The following is a 20,061-nucleotide window of genomic DNA, read 5'->3' on the forward strand; positions in this document are numbered from 1 at the left end:
GGAGAAGAAGAAGAACAAGAACGGAAGGCGGCGACAGCGGCGACAGAAGACCGGGCCACCGCCTGTAAAAGAGCTACAAGAAGGCGCGGTGGCCCGGCAGAAGAACCGAAGGCGGCGACAGAAGAACGGAAGGCAGCGGCGACAGAAGACCGGGCCACCGCCTGCAAAAGAGCTACAAGAAGGCGCGGTGGCCCGGCAGAAGAACCGAAGAGGGGGACAAGACCCCCGAAGTCGGGAGAAGAGGCCGGCGGCGGGGAGGAAGAAAGCCGGACTCCTCCGCTAGTAAAAGAGCTACACACACATAGCGGAGGAGTCCGGCGAGAAGACCCCCGAAGACGGAAGACCCCCGGAGCTGTGCAATAAAATATTTTTTCCCCTGTGTTGTGTTTTTTTTTGTACTTTATTTCACAGGTGAATGGGTAGGGGTACATTGTACCCCATACTCATTCACATAGGGTGGGGGGCCGGTATCCGGGGGCCCCCTTCTTAAAGGGGGCTCCCGGATTCCGATAAGCCCCCCGCCCGCAGACCCCGACAACCAACGGCCAGGGTTGTCGGGAAGAGGCCCTTGTCCTCATCAACATGGGGACAAGGTGCTTTGGGGTGGGGGGGCCGCGCGGCCCCCCCTTCCCCAAGGCACCCCCCCATGTTGAGGGCACGCGGCCTGGTACGGCTCAGGAGGGGGGGCGCGCTCGCTCGCCCCCCTTTCCTGGCCGGCCGGGTAGCGTGCTCGGACAAGGGTCTGGTGTGGACTTTGGGGGAACCCCCACGCCGATTTTTTTCGGCGTTGGGGTTCCCCTTTAAGCCCATTCCAGGCGGCGGAGCCCGCGACGTCTCCTTCGCGGGCCCCGCCTACCTGTACACGCGCTCGAAATGGGCGGATTTGCCTCCTCCTTACGTGGGCGAGTCCGTTCATTTCAAAAGTTGAGCGAACTGTTTGCCCAACCTTGTTCGTCAAACAGTCCGCTCGTGTGTGGGCAAGTCCGCTCATGCAAATTTTGAGCGGACTGTTTGCCGAAACTGTTTGACGAACAAGGTTGGGCAAACAGTCCGCGCGTGTGTACGCGGCCGATGAGTACCTGAACTTCCCTTTCCAACCCTCTGATCCCAATTTAAGAGACTGTTCATTGTCTACGTTTTTTCAAATAAAATCCATTCAATTGGATCTGTTGTCAGTCTCGAGGTTACTGGGCCATTTGCCACGGGAAACACCCCTAGACGTACAACGAGGAGAACGGGAGGTAACGGTAAGCCCAAATCTAACCAGCAGCTCCTTTGGGGGTAGGGCTACACTTATTTAATTCTCTCCCTTCATCTCTTTCTTTCTCTCTCCCTCCATCCCTTTTACTTGCTTTCCTTCTCTTTTTCCTTCTCTCCCCCATCCCTGTTTCTCTCTCTCCCTCCATCCCTCTATCTTTCTCTCTCTCCCTCTTTCTTTTCTCGCCATATTTCTTTTCACTGCTAAACCAAGCCTACAAATAAATGCCCTGCCCCTAATTAAAACAACACTCTGCCTACAGAAATAAAAAGGTGTCCCTAAAACTTTTTTGAGAATGTTGGCCACTATGTGAAACTAAAAGAAACTCTAAAATGTTGGGTTGAACTTGTCACCAACAGGAACAAATAGGAAATCTTCTAATGAGGACACTAGATCAGGTGACCTGGTATTTCCTCTCACTTCCTGTCTGGCTATGGGACAGGAAGTGAAGAGAAATCTCCCGAATGGTAAACAAAAGTAAACTGACAGGGGTTATAACCCTTGCTTACTCTACCCAAAATAGAAAAGTTGTCCCTTTAGTTCTACATTACGTGAGCTTAGTACATAAGGGGCACTATGGGGCATTTATACCCCAGCTGAGTGTGTTTGGTGGTTTTGCAGCTTTTTTTTTAAAGGCAAACAGCGTCTGCCCTCCGTTCTCCTCTCCCCCCCTCCCCGGTGTGTACAGCCCCATAGACCACCATAGGATGGATGTGGAGGGTTTTGCTCTCTGCTACTTTTCTAGCAGGAAGGTGGGCGGTGCAGAGCGCAGCGCTGTGATAGGTAGCCGCGGGCAGGAGGGCGGGGTCTGAATGGGCGGGTGACGGGCTCCGGTGAGAGGGCGGTGGTGTAGGTGAAGTGGGCGGCGCAGTGGGCGGGGTCGGCGGCCGTCACTTGGCAGGTCGTGTTGCCAGGAAGCGGCGCTCAGTCGGCGGACGTCGTGCAGTTTGCGGGGAAGTTTGTTGACATCGGGCCCGGAAGGAGAGGAAGAAGGAGGGAGGAGGACGGATCAGCCCCTCCCGGATGGCCTCTCATTATCGTCCTCGCTCCGGCCCGGGCCTCTCCTCATCGTCTCCGGAAGGGGGCACCATGACAGGCTGAGACCGGACACCCCCGGTCCCCCCTCCGGGACTGACCGCCCGCCCGCCCCGAGTCTTCTCCGCCTTCCCAGACCCAGAGGAGCTCCGACATGGCGGCCTCCCAGGCCTCGTCCTCCTCCAACCCGAGGAAGTTCAGCGAGAAGATCGCCCTCCACAACCAGAAACAGGCCGAGGAGACCCGGGCCTTCGACGAGCTCATGACCGACCTCACCGTCTCCAGGGTGAGCGGAGGGGGAGGAGCTGTGTGTCCGGGGGAGGAGCATCTGTCAGTGTGGAGGGGCCCCTTCTGTCAGTGTGTAGGGGCCCCTGTGCTGTCCGAGGGCCCCTTCTGTCAGTGTGTAGGGGCCCCTGTGCTGATTGGGGGGGTCCCTTCTGTCAGTGTGTAGGGGCCCCTGTGCTGATTGGGGGGGGTCCCTTCTGTCAGTGTGTAGGGGCCCCTGTGCTGATTGGGGGGTCCCTTCTGTCAGTGTGTAGGGGCCCCTTTGCTGATTGGGGGGGGGTCCCTTCTGTCAGCGTGTAGGGGCCCCTGTGCTGATTGGGGGGGGTCCCTTCTGTCAGCGTGTAGGGCCCCCTGTGCTGATTGGGGGGATCCCTTCTGTCAGCGTGTAGGGGCCCCTGTGCTGATTGGGGGGATCCCTTCTGTCAGCGTGTAGGGGCCCCTGTGCTGATTGGGGGGATCCCTTCTGTCAGCGTGTAGGGGCCCCTGTGCTGATTGGGGGGGGTCCCTTCTGTCAGCGTGTAGGGGCCCCTGTGCTGATTGGGGGGATCCCTTCTGTCAGCGTGTAGGGGCCCCTGTGCTGATTGGGGGGGGTCCCTTCTGTCAGCGTGTAGGGGCCCCTGTGCTGATTGGGGGGATCCCTTCTGTCAGCGTGTAGGGGCCCCTGTGCTGATTGGGGGATCCCTTCTGTCAGCGTGTAGGGGCCCCTGTGCTGATTGGGGGGGTCCCTTCTGTCAGCGTGTAGGGGTGCCTGTACTGTCCGAGGGGCCCTTCTGTCAGCGTGTAGGGGCCCCTGTGCTGTGGGGGGCCCCTTCTGTCAGTGTGTAGGGGCCCCTGTACTGTCCGAGGGGCCCTTCTGTCAGCGTGTAGGGGCCCCTGTGCTGTGGGGGGCCCCTTCTGTCAGTGTGTCGGGGCCCCTGTGGTGTGGGGGGGCCCCTTCTGTCAGTGTGTAGGGGCCCCATGCGCTGTCCGGGGGGGCCCTTCTGTCAGTGTGTGGGGGCCCCTGCGCTGTCCGGGGGGGCCCCCCTTCTGTCAGTGTGTGGGGGCCTCTGCGCTGTCGGGGGGCCCCTTTTGTCAGTGTGTGGGGGCCTCTGCGCTGTCCGGGGGGGCCCCCCTTCTGTCAGTGTGTGGGGGCCTCTGCGCTGTCGGGGGCCCCTTTTGTCAGTGTGTGGGGGCCTCTGCACAGTCCGGGGGGGCCCCCCTTCTGTCAGTGTGTGGGGGCCTCTGCGCTGTCGGGGGGGCCCCTTTTGTCAGTGTGTGGGGGCCTCTGCACAGTCCGGGGGGGCCCCCCTTCTGTCAGTGTGTGGGGGCCTCTGCGCAGTCGGGGGGGCCCTTCTGTCAGTGTGTGGGGGCCTCTGCGCAGTCGGGGGGGCCCCTTTCTGTCAGTGTGTGGGGGCCTCTGCGCAGTCGGGGGGCCCCTTCTGTCAGTGTGTGGGGGCCTCTGCGCAGTCGGGGGGCCCCTTCTGTCAGTGTGTGGGGGCCTCTGCGCAGTCGGGGGGGCCCCTTCTGTCAGTGTGTGGGGGCCTCTGCGCAGTCGGGGGGCCCCTTCTGTCAGTGTGTGGGGGCCTCTGCGCAGTCGGGGGGGCCCCTTCTGTCAGTGTGTGGGGGCCTCTGCGCAGTCGGGGGGGCCCCTTCTGTCAGTGTGTGGGGGCCTCTGCGCAGTCCGGGGGGGCCCCCCCTTCTGTCAGTGTGTGGGGGCCTCTGCGCAGTCGGGGGGCCCCTTTTGTCAGTGTGTGGGGGCCTCTGCGCAGTCCGGGGGGCCCCCCTTTTGTCAGTGTGTGGGGGCCTCTGCGCAGTCCGGGGGGCCCCCCTTCTGTCAGTGTGTGGGGGCCTCTACGCTGTCGGGGGGGGCCCCTTTTGTCAGTGTGTGGGGGCCTCTGCGCAGTCGGGGGGGCCCCTTCTGTCAGTGTGGGGGGGCCCCTGCGCTGTCCGAGGGGCCCTTCTGTCAGTGTGTAAAAAAATGGAACAAGTTCCCCCACAATCGGGGTTTTTAGACAGCAGAAAACAATAATAAATGCATATCAGGGTAACATGAGTAATATTTTAATATTTATTACCATGAGAAAATAGCAACATGGCACAGAGGTAAAAACATAAGCTCCACCTGAACTTCTGTCAGTGTGTATGGGCCCCTGCGCTGCCCGAGGGGCTCTTCTGTCAGTGTGGGGGGGGGCCTTCTGTCAGTGTGTAGGGGCCCCTGCGCTGTTCGAGGGGCCCTTCTGTCAGTGTGTAGATTGTATGGTCAGATTATATTGTGTATGGTGAACTGTGATGGTACTATACGCAAAACTTTTATTTTTTTTGTGAAGCAACCCCTGCCAGATTATTTTCTTTGCCATATGTCCCATTGGGGAGATTTCCCTTCACTTCCTGTCCCATAGCCAAACAGGAAGTGAGATGAGATCCCTGCAAATTAGGGGAATTCCTTGGGGACCTCCATTGGAAGATTTTCCCTCTATTACTTCTCTGGGGACAACCCAAAACTCGGGATTTTATTTTACTTTCGGTAATAATGGTAAACGGGACAAATAGAAGCTGAATCTCCTTTTGGGGTCGGATGATCAGTGCTCTGATTATCTGTGTCCCGGTGGTCAGGAAAGGGTACCAGAGTAAGCCCACATCCCCAGCACCCAAGGAGATGTCAGAGGTGGGCAGACAGTGAGAGCAAGGGACGCCCTCAGTCAGAATGTCGGTGCGCCACGCTCATCACAGCCCCGCCCACCAAAGGACGCTGATTCTCAGTAACGAGCGCTGTATCCTGCTCCAGCAGGCTGCGGCCTCCATTGCCAGCCACACGGGACACCAAATCCAGACCACTGCTGCAGTGTAGCCCAGGTGCCAGGACACAATTTTCAAGGTGCTCTGGCGCCTGCCATTTGTCAAGCCCTGGTATATTGTATGAACGGCAAATAATAAAAAAGGGATACAGCACCGCGGAGCTCGCAGTGCCCGCAACCCCTTCCCCCGGGCCATATAATATAATTTTGGAATAGATGGGGAATTCTTCTCTCCTATACATCAGTCATTTAGTAAAGTGGGCAACTGGACTGGGAGCTGCCAGCTGTTTGGCATTGGAACCCTCAGCCTGGGGCAGCATGTTGGGGGCGGTTCTACTGAAGAACCTTTTTATTTTATTTTTTTGATTTTTTTTTTTTTTTTTTTTTTTTTTTTACTCCAAAAGCATTTTATTAAAATAACATAAATAAAAAAAAATCAATCTAAATATATTTTCTATTTAAGATGCATTACTAATTAAGTTTATTCAGCATGAAATGGAGCTTAGTTATGTAACATGAGGCTGTCTATTCTGCAATATTTACGTTTTTAGTAAAATCATTCAATGAATCCAAGCTCTGCAAGCTGTGATAACATGCACGGCATTGATGCATTCTCACAATTTCACAGTAACCATGATACAGAACAAAGTTCAGGAATATTCCTTTATCCCATTGTTTTTTTTTTTTGTAAATCAATGTACATGACAAACTGATTAAATCGGTTCCGATATCGCTGTTTTACTAACCCAACAGCTTATTATTCTAAATCTAAATCTTACAATAATTCCTTACATCTTACTTTCAATTCCTTACCTTAAGTCCTTACATTTAAAGAGCACCTGTCAACTCAGATCCATCATGGCAGCGCCTGTTAGCACGTTAGTTACTCACGTGGATGCCGCCACGTCCCTCACCTTGTTGTGTCACTGACGCATCACCAGCCGTCCCATTAAAGTGAATGGGACTGTCAGTGAGTCACCAGCAGGACAGAGATGACAGTTGCTCTTTAAAAATTATGATTTAAATTGGGCCTTTTTACTAGTGATTTTAAATCTTGATTTAACCACTTGCTTACTGGGCACTTAAACCCCCCTCCAGTCCAGACCAATTTTCAGCTTTCAGCGCTGTCGCACTTTGAATGACAATTGCGCGGTCATACAATACTGTACCCAAATGACATTTTTATAATTTTTTTTTCCCCACAAATAAAGCTTTCATTTGGTGGTATTTGATCACCTCTGTGGTTTTTATTTTTTCTTTAAAAAAAATAAAAAAATAAAAAAGTAAAAAGACCGAATTAAAAAAATAAATAAAAATTTATATATATATTTTTAGATTTTGTTATAAAATTTTGCAAACAGGTAATTTTTCTCCTTCATTGATGTACGCTGATGAGGCTGCACTTGTGTGCACTGAGAGGTGGCACTGATGGGTGGCAATAATGGGCACTGACCGGCACTGGTAGAATACACTGATAGACAGCACTGCTAGGTGGCACTGATGAGGCAGTGATTGGCACCACTGGTGGGCATTGATAGATGGCACTCGTGGACACTGGCAGGGGGTACTGGAGTGCACATATGAGGCAGATGTGCCTCTTTTCTCTTCGGGACCGATGTCCATTGCGCATAAGCCAGTGAACGGCTTTAATAAAGACGATTATCAAGCTTTTGTTTACACACGTGATCAGCTGTCATTGGCTGACAGGTGATCACGTGGTAAGGGCCCGGGATCATTCCCTTACTCCGATCACCGGAGTCCCAGTGACTCAGTGATCACAGCGCTCCCTGCAGGGGGCGTGCGGAGAGCTCCCGTCCTTGCTATAGCCATCATTCTGCTATAGCGCGGATGTCAAGTGGTTAAATCGAATCCACCCTGCAGCACGGTGAGTGGCGAAGCACCTGTCATCCGCCTGCGCAGCGGTGATCAGCGGATCGATCCCCGGCGAGCAAGCCAAGTCCGTCAAACGAATACACCCAGTGTGAAAGGACACTAGACGAGGAGAATGTTTCTATTTTTTTCTGCTACCTGGCTGGTTTATACAATCACATTGCTGTGGTGTGCCTGGGGAAAAAAAGGTAGTGCGTGTAATTGACCACCTCACACCATTCTGCGGCCAATAGAACTTAAAGCAGAACTCTGTGGATTTGTTTTCCTCTTCAGTGGGGCTGTGCCTGCACTGCATGGATTAATTGATTCTTTTTATAAAGGGACGGACACAGGATATACTCGCTGGCTTCTTTTTCCTCCAGAAAATAGCGCTCCCCCACATCCAGCAGTGGACTGTTCCTGCTGTTTTCACGTCCAGAGCCGGTCTATGTGCGTGATGACGTCAGGAACAGTCCACTACACAAGACCACTAGCTTGTACGGGAGTTGGGGGGGCAGGAGTGGTAGGGACCAGTCTTGCACTTGGAGGATCATCAGGTTCAGCAAGTATATCCCACAGCCCCACTGCATGTAAAAATGCATTCCTGGAGTTCTTCTTTAATGAAATGGCACTGTGTATTTCAGTAAAGTTCATAGAAAATTAAAATAAATAAAAAAGGGGGAAAAAAAACATGATGTGCCGCAATTAGCGCATTTATACTGTGGCACTGCAGTCGTCCTACTGCACACCACCGGCTGTGTTCTAATGTAGCCATTGGTGTGAACTGGTGCTACATCATTTCGGTAATCCATAGAAGTCTCAGGCCGCGTACACACGGGCGGACTGTTCGCCCAACTAAGTTTGTCAAACAATCCGACTAAGAGTCCATTCACACAGGAGCAACTTTGGATCCGACTTGAAGTCGTCCCAAGTTGCCTCAAGTCGCGCAACATGATAAAATCAATGTAAGTGAACGAGAGCCGTCTTAATGTACACTACTGAAGTCGCTCCGACTTCAGAAAAGGTTCCTGTACTACTTCAATCCGACTTCTAGGCAACTTGTACCCATTGATTTCAATAGAAGTTGCCTCCAAGTCTGATCCCCTGTCTTAACTGAAGCAACTTTCCAGGAAGTAAAAATAGTTTTCTAGGCAAAACCCCCCCCCCCTCCCACAGAGCTGATTATTATGTGATTGGCCACTGGCAAAGTCCCCTGTCCTGGAAGCAACTTCAAGTTGCCTTGTAAGTTGCCTCAAGTCGTGCTGTGATTCATACTCAAGTCGTGTCCAAGTTGCCTCCCAAAGTCTCGCTCAAAGTCGTGTTGCCCCTGTGTGAATGGACCCAAACAGTCCGCTCAAAATTTGCATGAACGGACTTGACCACACACGATGAACGAACAGTCTGCTGAAAGCCCGTGCGATGACGTGAACGGCACGTACGACGGGACGAGAAATACGACGTCCAATACACTACAATGCAACCTTCGCCGTGTAAATCCTTTCTGAGTATGCGCGAAACTTCGTTTGTCGAACAAGCCTACACACGAGCGGACTGTCCGCTGAAACTGTCCGCTGAAGCCCACACACGAGCGGACTGTCCGCTGAAACACTGTTCAGCGGACAAAGTTGGGCGAACAGTCCGCCCGTGTGTACGCGGCCTTAGAAGAGGTGACATTCAGGTTGTAATGTGTATGAGTTTCGGGGTCACGTTACAATCTGACCATACATTCTTTGTACAATCAGATTTTGATATAGTTTAAGGCTTTAGCCAACTATCCAATCAGACAGACCCTTCTACTATATAGTTGGTAGATCTAAAGGAGATTGTACAGACAGATTGTGTGTGTGTGTGTGTGTGTGTGTGTGTGTGTTTAGACGGTTCTCTCTGGAGTAGGTAGTTGTGTTCTTGTTCTGAGGACAGCTTCAACGTTTTGGATTTTCTCAGTGTCGATGGTCATCAGGACAGATGCAGAGGGTGCGTCTCCTCAGTGGCGATGGTGATAAAAACCTGACCGAGGTTCTGACCCCTCACCTCTTTATCCAGCTGAAAAAATGGCTTCTGATGACACTTTAAAGTGGGAGTAAACTCACACGGTTGACATTTACCTGTTGATAAGCCTTTCCAATAGGTACTGTAAATATCTTCTAAACGTGTACCATTTAGGAGATATTTACTTGTGAATGGGCCGGTGATGTCCCCAGCGCATGCACTCTGAAGGAACGCCATACCCATTCCGTTCCTTCCGAGTCCTCTGTCGTGAATAGCGGCTCCCGCGCACACACGCAGGAGTGACGTCACTGTAGCGCAGCCAATCGGACAGCTGGAGGATGCAAACCCGAAAGGAATACCGGGGGAAGATGGAAGCCCTGTTAGTGGTGACAGCAAGTCACTGTAGAGCTTTGTTTTAAGGTAAGTTTCCCACAATGTGCTAGTATGCAATGCATACTAGCACATTATAACTTTACCTTGCAAGTTAAAAAGAAGAGCATTGCGGTTTACTACTGCTTTAATGTCGGTCTACTGGGAGACAGAAAGCTTAAGGCTCCATTCACACCTGGACTTTTGGAATCATGGGCAGAATTGGCACGATTCTGCTCCCATTTCAAAATGGTCAACTAATGGGGGGGGCAGATATGGAAACGGCTGAGAGGGAAGCCCAAAACTGTCAGACAGAGCATCTTTGAACATTGTCTACTGTCATGTATATTTTTTATAAATTAGTACCCTTTTTTTTTTTTTATTTTTTTTTTTCACTATTCATGTTTGTGGTCCCTTTAAAATCACAACTTGGGGAACTTGTTGTTTACTACACGTATTAGGGATGTGGTCTGCAAACAGTTGTCAGCTAGCTGTGGAAAACTCCCCATTTTTTTTTTTTTTTTTTTTACTATAGTACAGCTCCCCCACCCCCCTTCAAAAATTTAAATGTCAGCAGCTACAAATACTGTAGCTGCTGACTGTTAATATTGGGACACTCGCCAGTCCAGGGATCCCGTGATGTCGGCACCCCAGGTGATTTTTTCCGATCAGCTCTCAGTTCCTTACTGCACATGTGTGAAGCGCGCTGTGCTTTCTTAATGGCCTGGTGGCCGAGGAAGGAGAAGGGAGACCTCGCTGCGGCAAGGTCTCCTAGAAGTGGGGATGAGTACCTGTCAAAAACAGATACCCGCTCCTTCCAATCCCCCCCCCCCCCCCAAAGGTGTCAAACGTGGCAGCGGAGGGGGGAGGAAGAAAACACGCAGAACTTCCCCTTGTGGGTGGAACGTCACTTTAACTTTGTTTACTCTAGTACTGACATTAGGGGGTGGATTAACTAAGACCCTATTCACACCTGAGCGTTTTGTAGCTTGAAGCCTGAAGCTACAAAACGCTAGAGGGGGAAAAAAATCTATTATTCTCAATGGAGATGGTTCACATCTCCACTCCAGGTCGCCTGAAGCTGAACGCCTGAAGCTCAAACAAGTTCCGGACCATTTTTTGTCGCTCGAATTGAGCAGATTTGGGCGTTTTTCTTCTTTTAACATTGGTGACCTTTTGCCCTGCACAAAATCGCGGCAAAAAACGCAGCGAATCGCAGTAAAAAATGCCACAAAATCGCTGTAAATTTGCACGATTTTCTGCTTGAAAACGCTACGCTCAGGTGTGAATGCAGCCTAAAGGCAAATAGGCTGTGCAGTCCAGAGCTTAACTACATCCCACCTGGCCAATGTACATAAACGGCTGGGTGGGCGCTCTCTGCTTTTGTGTGAATGTTCAGGAACGTCCCTCAGAAGGAGGGGGATCGCGCGCGCCTGCACAGCACTGCCACCCCGATGCACTCGTGTCACCCGGACACGGCGCATCTCTGATCGGCAGGATGGTTCTCTGATTGGCTCTCCTGATCACATGACGGCCATGTCCAATCACAGCTGTCATGTGATGTAAACAAAGAGCAGGTTGCTAGGCAATCAAATTTCCTCTCCTCACACAGAAGTTGTCGGAGAGGAGAGCGAATCGCTGCAGCCGGCTGGTGATCAGTGAATATGAGCTGCTTTTTACTCACTGATCACCAACCTAGTGTCACCACACAATGCAAAACCACACATGTCCCCAAATAATAAAAACACTCCCCCCCCCCCCCCCCCCACATATGTCCCACTAAAATCACATGTCCCAATGATTATCTGCACACATATGTCTGTGATCACCTGCGCACATCTGTACATGATCATTTGCGTAAATCTGTCAGTGATCACACGAACCAATTGTACACTTAACGGAATTTTTTGTACCAAAAACATGTAGCAGAATACATTTTGGCTTACATTTTATGACGATATTCAATTTTATTGGATTTCTTTTAAAATAGAAGGAAAATATTGTGTTTTCTTTTTTTTTTTCCAAATTTCCGCTCTTTTTTTTTTTCCTTTTTTATATTGCAAAAAATAAAAAAAACAGTCATGAATAAATACCGCCAAAAGAAAGCTCTATTTGTGTGAACAAAATGATAACATTTTCATTTGAGTACAGTGTAGCATGACTGCGCAGTTGTCATTAAGTGTGAGAGTGCGGAAAGCTGAAAATTGGTCTGGGAAGGAAGGGGGCGAAAGTGCCCAGTATTGATGTGGTTAATAAATGAGTGGAAGCTCTGCTGATTTACATTATCCAATTGGGTACAAGCAAAAATGGTGTATGTGTTTTTTTTTTTTTTTTTTTTTTTATTCTTGCATTTGATTGGGTGTTCTTTGTAAAGTGAAGCTTCACATCATTTACTAAGCTCTGAAGCAACTGCACTTGCAAAGTACACAGTCTATTTGCCTTTATTAAACCCACCCCTATGTAAAGCTTTGGCCCAATTCACATCGTCTGCCAATTATGATCCCTACTAAGGATGAGCTTGGGCATGTTCGCCCACGCGCGCAGAGCCCGTCAGAAGGTTGGCAACTTGGCACTGCACAGCGCTGATCACAGGCAGTGAGACAATGTCCCCATCCATGGCTGCAGAGATCGGGAAATGTCACTGCCTGTGATCAGCGCTGTGCAGTGCCGACCTCCTGGCGGGCTCTACACATGCAGGTTGCGAACACACCTGAGCTCATCCTTAATACCTACATCAGAGACTGAACTGGCTGGCTCGGAGCTGCCTCCATTTTGACCTCATGGAGTGGCTTATTTTCAGTGCGCCAACATATGGTGGGCTGCCATTGAAAATGTGGTTACATTTCGCTTCTTTCTAGAGAAGCTGCAATGCGTTTCCAACATATTGTAATACATCTGTTACCCGAATGAATACATTGAGTAGTACTAAACCCTGGCATGTTTTTTAGTTTAAAGCTATGAGCACATTAATAGATTCCCCAGTAAACTATTTATTAATATTCTTCCCCCAACACTTTCAGCAAACGGCTTTCAGTGCTACTTCCTCGACCTTCCGGTCTCTAGGGGAACAGCGGGGAATTGCCTTGCATTTCCAGGCTGTAATTCTGTGTTTTTTAGTTTCTGCACACAGGGAAGGAGACACAACTCCACAACTCTAGTCCCTGCATGCAAGGGTTGGCTCCATAGGATGCTGCAAGAGAAAAGACCCCCCATGAAACAGGAAACCCGGGGCAGCAGTCATGACACCAGCTTACCTACCTTAAGAACCGCAATACGTGTATATACATTGCGGCTTTGAACTTATTTACCGGGGTTATGGCTAAAGCTATCAGTCATAACCCCAGTATTTTATTTTTCTACAGCCGGCGGCTAGCTTTCTCATGAAAGCGTTCTCAGCGGCTCATGAGCCACTGGAATGCTTTCAGAAGCGGAGGGAGGGGACACCCCCCACCCGGTGTTACTCGGCTTGCCGTTCAAACCGGCGAGCCTGAGGCACGGTTCACACAGGGGCGACTTGTCCAGGCGACTTCGCCGCCTGACAAGTCGCGCCCCATTCTGTACTACGGAACCGTTGTAATAGGAGCGACTCAAGTCGCTCCGACTTAGAAAAAAGGTTCCTGTACTACTTTTGCGACGACTTCGGGCGACTTGCATTGACTTCTACACAGAAGTCGTTTTGCAAGTCGCCGCTGAGGTCGCGGCAGGTCGCGACGCTGCAAGTCGTGCCGCCCACTGTGAACCGAGCCTGAGGAACGATCCGACGGTGCCGCCGGCTGGTCCCAGAGACGATGCAGACTAGATCAGGGCTCCTCAAACTACGGCCCTCCAGCTGTTGTGAAACTACACATCCCATGAGGCATCGTAAAACTCTGACATTCACAGACATGACTAGGCATGATGGGAATTGTAGTTCCTGAACAACTGGAGGGCCATAGTTTGAAGACCCCTGCACTAGATTGTCTGTCTTTGATTGCTTCTATGACCTTGGAGGACTGGAGGGATGTTATGACGTCACTTCTGGTCTAGGGTAGAAACACTTTTTGGCTTTAAAAAAAAAAAAGCGCCCCTATCCCTCAGTGCTTGCACGCAGAAGCGAACGCATGCGCAAGTTGCACACGCATATGTAAGCGGAATTCACACCTTACATGTGAGGTATTGCTGCTAACGTTAAGCAAGAATGAGAGCAATAATTCTAGTGCTAGACCTCCTCTTTAACTCTAAATAGGTAACCTGTAAAATATTTTTAAAACACCGCCTATGGAGATTTTTAAGTACCGTAGGTTGTCGCTATTCCAAAAGCGTGCATGAGTTCATAGTGTGGTATGTTGGGTATCTATTTACTCGGCGTAACATCATCTTTCACATGTTTTTACTATATATATATATATATATATATATATATATATATATATATATATATATATATATATATATTTATATTATTATATATTTTTTTTCCCAATAATGCAATGATCACATATTTCCTAGGATGGTTCCCCAAAAAAAAAAAGTATACTTTTTGAGGGTTATACATTTTCTTGCACAAAATACTGATTTAAATTTGTAAACAAAGTGGCAGAAAACACCTGGTCTTGAAGTGGTTAAACTGGAACATAGGCAGGGATATAGAAGCTGCATACTCAGTCAGTGCTAAAAGTCTAAATGGGGCAGAAAACGCAGATATAAAAAATCAACACAAGGGACATAACTTAGTATGATGTCTTCCTTGTGTCGTTTCTCCTTTTCAGTAATCCTCTTGGTCCTGTACCCTGGCCCCGGCTATTGTAATCTTCCAATGTGGTGGGGGGGTTAATACAGCTAAAGGGCTGTCAGCGCCCGACTATGCCCGTCCTTTTATGCCTTATCTGCCATTCATAGAAGCTTTACTACAACTTCTATGAATGACACATGATACGTGAAAGAAGAGAGTAGAGCAATCAATCATCTGCCTGTCCCCCATTCAATGATCCTGTGTCATTCATAGAATCTGTAGTATGGCTGACAGACTACAACACACTACTAACATGCCAAAGTGTGAAAGCATGCATTGAAAAACGTAAGTGAATGTCCAATGCAGGATTGTGAAAAACACGGAACGTTCATTTCCGCCATGCCTAGGTGTGAATGGAATGTCCTTGGGAAGAGTTTTTAGGCTGCAAGGATGACCTGGGATGAGAGGTGAGGGTTAAAAACAGAACGCTGATTTGATCAAAGTCTGTAGGAATGGCTGCTTATCTAATGCTGATGCGACCTCTGTAGGTAGGCTCCATTCACATTTGGAATTTTGGGATCTCGGATAGAATCACTGCGATTCTGCCTGCGATCTCAAATGGCACTGAAATCTTAAAATGCATGTTTGGGTGCCATTAATTTTTAATGGCATCTAAAACCTTTGCTGAAATTGTTGTGCGATAAATAAGGCAGCAATTGCAGCAAACTGCAGCACGCAAAGCATGTCACCCAAAAGAAGCTCCTGCTGCTTTTTGGGTGACGAGCTTCACGCATTGTGGTTTTCTGAGATTGCCACGTGATTTATCACATGATAATCTCTTCAAAACCACACCACATTTTAATTGCCGTTAAACATGAATGGCACTCAAACATGTGTTTTGTGAGTGCAGTGCAATTTGAGATTGCGGGCAGAATCGCAGCGATTCTACCCAAGATCCCATAACTCCACACGTGAATGAAGCCTAAAGTGGAATTAGAGTTGCAAGCAAGAAACCCTGGAAATCGCATTGCATCCTATTAGTGTGAACTGAGCGTTAAAGTGGATGTAAAGCCATTCTGTAGGCCTATTATAAGACTTACCTGTAGATACTATGAATATCGCCTAAACCTGCATGGTTTAGGAAATATTCACACTTCATGGAACCGGTGATGTCACTGACACATTTGCTCTGTAGGGACGGTATATACCCGTGCCGTCCCTTCAGAGCTCCATGCAGCAGTCCATGACTCCTGTGCGCATGCGCAGCAGTGACGCCATTGTGGTGCGGCCAATCAGACATACGGAGGACATGAACCCGGAAGGAAGACTGGGTGAAGATGGAAGCGTCTGTCGGAGCTCACAGCACGGCGGTGCAGGGCTTCGTTCTAAGGCAAGTATTTCATATTGTGATAGTATGCGATTCATACTAGCACATTATGCCTTTACATTGCAGGGGTTTTAGAAAAAATTCAAGAAAAATTGGATCGTGCATACGATCAGAATATCGTACAAAAAAAAAATACATATTTCAAAGCAATCATGGGATAATCTGATCGGTTGTGTAAGAGCCGGTTCACACTGCGGGCGATGTGAGGCGACACGACTCGCCTCGCCTCGATCTGACAAGTCGCCCCCGTTCTGTACAATGGAACCGTTCTGAGAGGAGCGACTCGAGTCGCTCCGACTCAGAAAAAAGTTTCCTGTACTACTTTCGGGCGACCTCGGGGCGACTTGCATTGACTTCTATACAGAAGTCATCTGCAAGTTGCCGCTGAGGTCGCGGCGAGGCAAGTCGGTGTCGCCTCGCATCGCCTGCAGTGTGAACCGGCCCTAATGATCAAGCACAAGATGTATGTGTGAAACACGTCTATGTGACCACAGTTGTTGACTTTGGTGTTTCTTTGTGAAACAAAATAAAAGGCAATTCTGGATGTGCAGCCAATTCTTTTCTTCTTTCCAATAATCTGTTGGTACGTAGCATTCGTCTGAAATTTTCCAAGGGGACAAACACAAAACATTTTCTTATACGATAGCAGATCGCATGATTTTCACTAATCAGTACAGTTTTCATCCGAAAATACAACACATTACATTACTTTTTATTCTTATTAGGCTTTTCGTACCTTTAGCAATGCAAAAAAAATTGACAATCATTCTTCCGATAATCTCCTGGTGTGTACTAGGCTTTAGTCTGATCTGATCTGTATGCCAATCCTCTGTTACTGCTTATCCCTAATTTCTCTGGACATTCCTCACTTAGCACATGGTACTTCTGTTCCTTGCTGGCTGTCTTGTCCAGTGTGATGATTGTGGTGGGTATATAGAATCTAGAACCCGTGTTTTGGTACATGCTCCATGTCCTCCAGAGGGTGAGGAGGAAGGAGATCTGCATGGACTGAATTATTGGCAGCTTCCGACTCCTTGTACTGAATAAAGCTGAAAGTCCATTGTTGTCTCCATGGAAGGGCTGCACTTGTGTTCTGCTTATGTTCTTCTAAAGAACGTTACTGACGCAGTTCCACCGTCCAAAGTTTCTTTTCTCCATGTATTTATGTGCTTGTTACTAAAGTCTCAGATTTCTTGTAGTAAATAAAGGAGGATGGATTATCAATATCTTGGTTCATTCATGTGTGTGGATTCTTGTTGGATAAAGTACAGTTCTGTGGGAACGTGTCTATTCTGCAGGATGGTGGAGCTGTGAAGGGTTCATGGAGTGTGACCTTCAATAGTTCCTTCCTCTAGATCAGATCTGTACATGATCACAGCGAATGATTCCATATACCATCAAATAAATGATTGGTTTGCTGTACAGCAGACAAATGCGATCAGAAGGTTAAAAAAAAATCATTTGATGCGCAATATTTTTTATAATCACGTCAATCTATATTATTCTTCCTCCTTCCTTTTTTTTTGTATTTTTTTTTTTTTTTTTTTTATGAATTTGAAGGATTCTTCTTAGAATGATTGAAGACACACACAGTAGATTTTTTTTTTTTGTGATTGAATTTATAAATCATGTTGTCAGATTCCGGGAAGACTCATTCCATCAGATGGCTGTGTGTGGCCACCATTAAAGTGGAGGGCCAACCTGAAAAAAAAGACATTAAAAATTTGAAAAAAAATCAGAAAAAAAAATGATTATTTTTTTTTTTAACTTACCAGAAATGCCTGTTGCTAGGCACATCATCCTAATCTGCCTCTTCCTCCTCCGCGGAGATCTTCTTTCTTCTCTCCTCCGTGCGGCGTCTTCTGGGTAATGGGTTGCGCTGTGTTCTGGGAACTGTGTGTCCCAGAACACAGCGCGCCCCATTCACAAAGCGCTGCGCGACTCGCGCATGCGCAGTAGGAAACGGGCAGTGAAGCCGCAAGGCTCCACTGCCTGTTTCCCTTACATAGAATGGCGGCGCGGGGACCCGAGAGCTGAGGGACAGATTGGCCTCGGGCGGCCGACATAGCGGTCGCCCTGGACAGGTAAGTGCTTATTAGAAGTCAGCAGCTACAGTGTTTGCAGCTGCTGACTTTTTTAATTTTTTTTTTTTTTTAACCGGCCCTCCTCTTTAAGTCAGCTGCCTTGTCAATTTCCAACATGCTCTCTGCCCCATCATCCATCGTATGAGGTCAGACAGTTGACAGGACAGCAGCTGTGGACTTTGTATGAGTTAAAACCTTGTTCAGGTATTTTATTTTATTTTTTTTCTTTGGTCTGTGTCCCACTGAGAAGTTTTCCTTCACTTGTCCTGTAGAGACATCAGGAAGTTCAAAGTAAGGGAAATCCCATTTGTCATCACAGCAAGTGTCCTCTTTGGAAGACTTCCCCTCTATAAGGCCTAATGTACACGGGACGCTGAGACAACCTCTTCTGAACGATTTTTTGACAGCTTGAAACCGGCGTTTAAAAACGCCCGTTTAGCGCCATTTTGGCGTGTTCATGTCTAGATGCGTTTATTTCAGATAACCTCATAAGACCCTCCCATAGCACAAAAAGCAGTATTATTTAACTATTTCAGCCATTCTGTGAGACCAGAGTGAGTAGCAGCAGCTGAGATAGCAATGTACTTGTATCTACCTCAAATTCGGTGCTTTTGCTATGGATCCCATAATGAGCATATGTGAGAAAATTAAAAAAAGCCAGATATTAAATTTCATGCAACTATGTTTGATCAAGTCGGGGGGTCAATCTCAATGGTGGGGTCATCTGGTTCAAATCTAACAACATATAGGTCACATTCCAATTCGACTTTGGCTAACAGCAATGTTAGTGGTGTAATGGATTGGGCCATAGGCTCATAATGCCCCGTACACACGATCAGACATTCCGACGGATGTTGGCTCAAACTTGTCTTGCGCACGCACGCGGTCACACAAAGTTGGTCGGAAATTGCGAACGTCAAGAACGCAGTGACGTACAACACATATGATGAGCTGAGAAAAATTAAGTTCAATAGCCAGTGCTGCTCTTCTGCTTGATTCCGAAAATGTCTGATGGAGCTTACACACGGTCGGAATTTTCGACAAAAAGTTGGAAAATCCGACCGTGTGTACGGGGCATTAGGGGTATATAAATGGTCTATGAAGCATTGCAAGCAATTACAAGTTTTTAAAATATTTTTTTAGTGGTTTTTCAGGATTTGCTATCATTTTTAAGTTCTGTAATGAAAAACAAAACAAAAAAAGGGGAGGTAACCTTTTTAAAACCACTTTTAAATGAAAACTCGGCTAAGCGCTGGTACGTGTTTGGCGTCGGAAACTTCAGCGTCTGAACTATTTTTTATTTTTTTTGCCTTCAAATAAAAGCCTATAAACACAACTGCCTATACAACATTAACCACTTGACCACTGGGCACTTAAACCCCCTTACTGACCAGACCAATTTTCAGCTTTCGGTGCTCTCACACTTTGAATGACAATTACTCAGTCATGCATAAAAAAACAGCGGTGATTAAATACCACCAAAAGAAAGCTCTATTTGTGTGAGAGAAAAAAAAAAAAAAGGGACATACATTTCATATGGGTACAGTACCCATATGAAATGTTTGTCCCTTTTTTTTTTTTTTTTCTCACACAAATAGAGCTTTCTTTTGGTGGTATTTAATCACCGCTGTTTTTTTATTTATTTTTTGTGATATAAATCAAAAGGTAAGAAAAAAAAACCTTTGTTTCTGTTAAAATTTATTGGCAGAGTGTTGCACAGTATGGGCAGAGTACTGCAGAGTATTGTTACAGAGCAGCGCTGTGGGCACTACACATCCAGCCCACAGCGCTGCTGCAATCTCTCCCCCTCTCTTCTCGCACTGTACCAATTGGTACAGAGAGGGGAGGGAGGAACCGGCGTAATGACATGATGCCGGTTTGTTTACAAGTGATCGCTCCGTCATTTGACAGAGCGATCACATGATAAACGCCCGATACCAGCTACTGCTACCCGGCGGTCACGGATGTTTGCGGGAGTGCACCCCAGGGGGAGCGCGAGAGCAAGATTCTGCGAGGACGTCCATGGACGCCCTCCCAGAAAAACACGACCATAGCATAGCATAGCATAGGAAAAGTTCATGGGCAGCTGGAAAAAAAAAGCATCCAAATGCCTCTGAATGCCCGTTTACCAGCAGCAGTTACATGAGGCCTTACTGTTCCAATGATGACACATTTTTGATTTCAGTCCCAGGGACAGTGGTCATAGAGGGTGGATCTTCCAAGCAGGGACACAGGCAGCAAATAACGAATAATAAAAATGGACATTCGCCCTTTTTTTCTAATGTCCTTTTCTCCTGCCT

The 20,061-nt window shown here is 48.2% G+C and overlaps 1 protein-coding gene across 4 annotated transcripts in view; it reads left to right on the top strand.

Moving 5' to 3' along the window:
* Positions 1-2,146: 2,146 nt before the first annotated feature.
* Positions 2,147-20,061, top strand: part of CRTC3 (CREB regulated transcription coactivator 3) — a 262,889-nt gene continuing 244,974 nt past the window's right edge. For 2 of the 4 annotated variants that reach the window (XM_077473425.1, XM_077473426.1), the window contains exon 1: positions 2,149-2,579. In XM_077473425.1, the coding sequence (XP_077329551.1) occupies positions 2,448-2,579 (132 nt within the window). In that variant the 5' untranslated portion in view covers positions 2,149-2,447. Of the gene's footprint in view, positions 2,580-20,061 lie in introns of all 4 variants that reach the window. The other 2 variants (XM_077473423.1, XM_077473424.1) reach the window with 2 other exon arrangements.

This window comes from Lithobates pipiens, unplaced genomic scaffold (genome assembly GCF_037356315.1).
Source record: "Lithobates pipiens isolate NorthernLeopardFrog02 unplaced genomic scaffold, aLitPip1_a1.2 Scaffold_8, whole genome shotgun sequence".
Taxonomy (NCBI): Eukaryota; Metazoa; Chordata; class Amphibia; order Anura; family Ranidae; genus Lithobates; species Lithobates pipiens.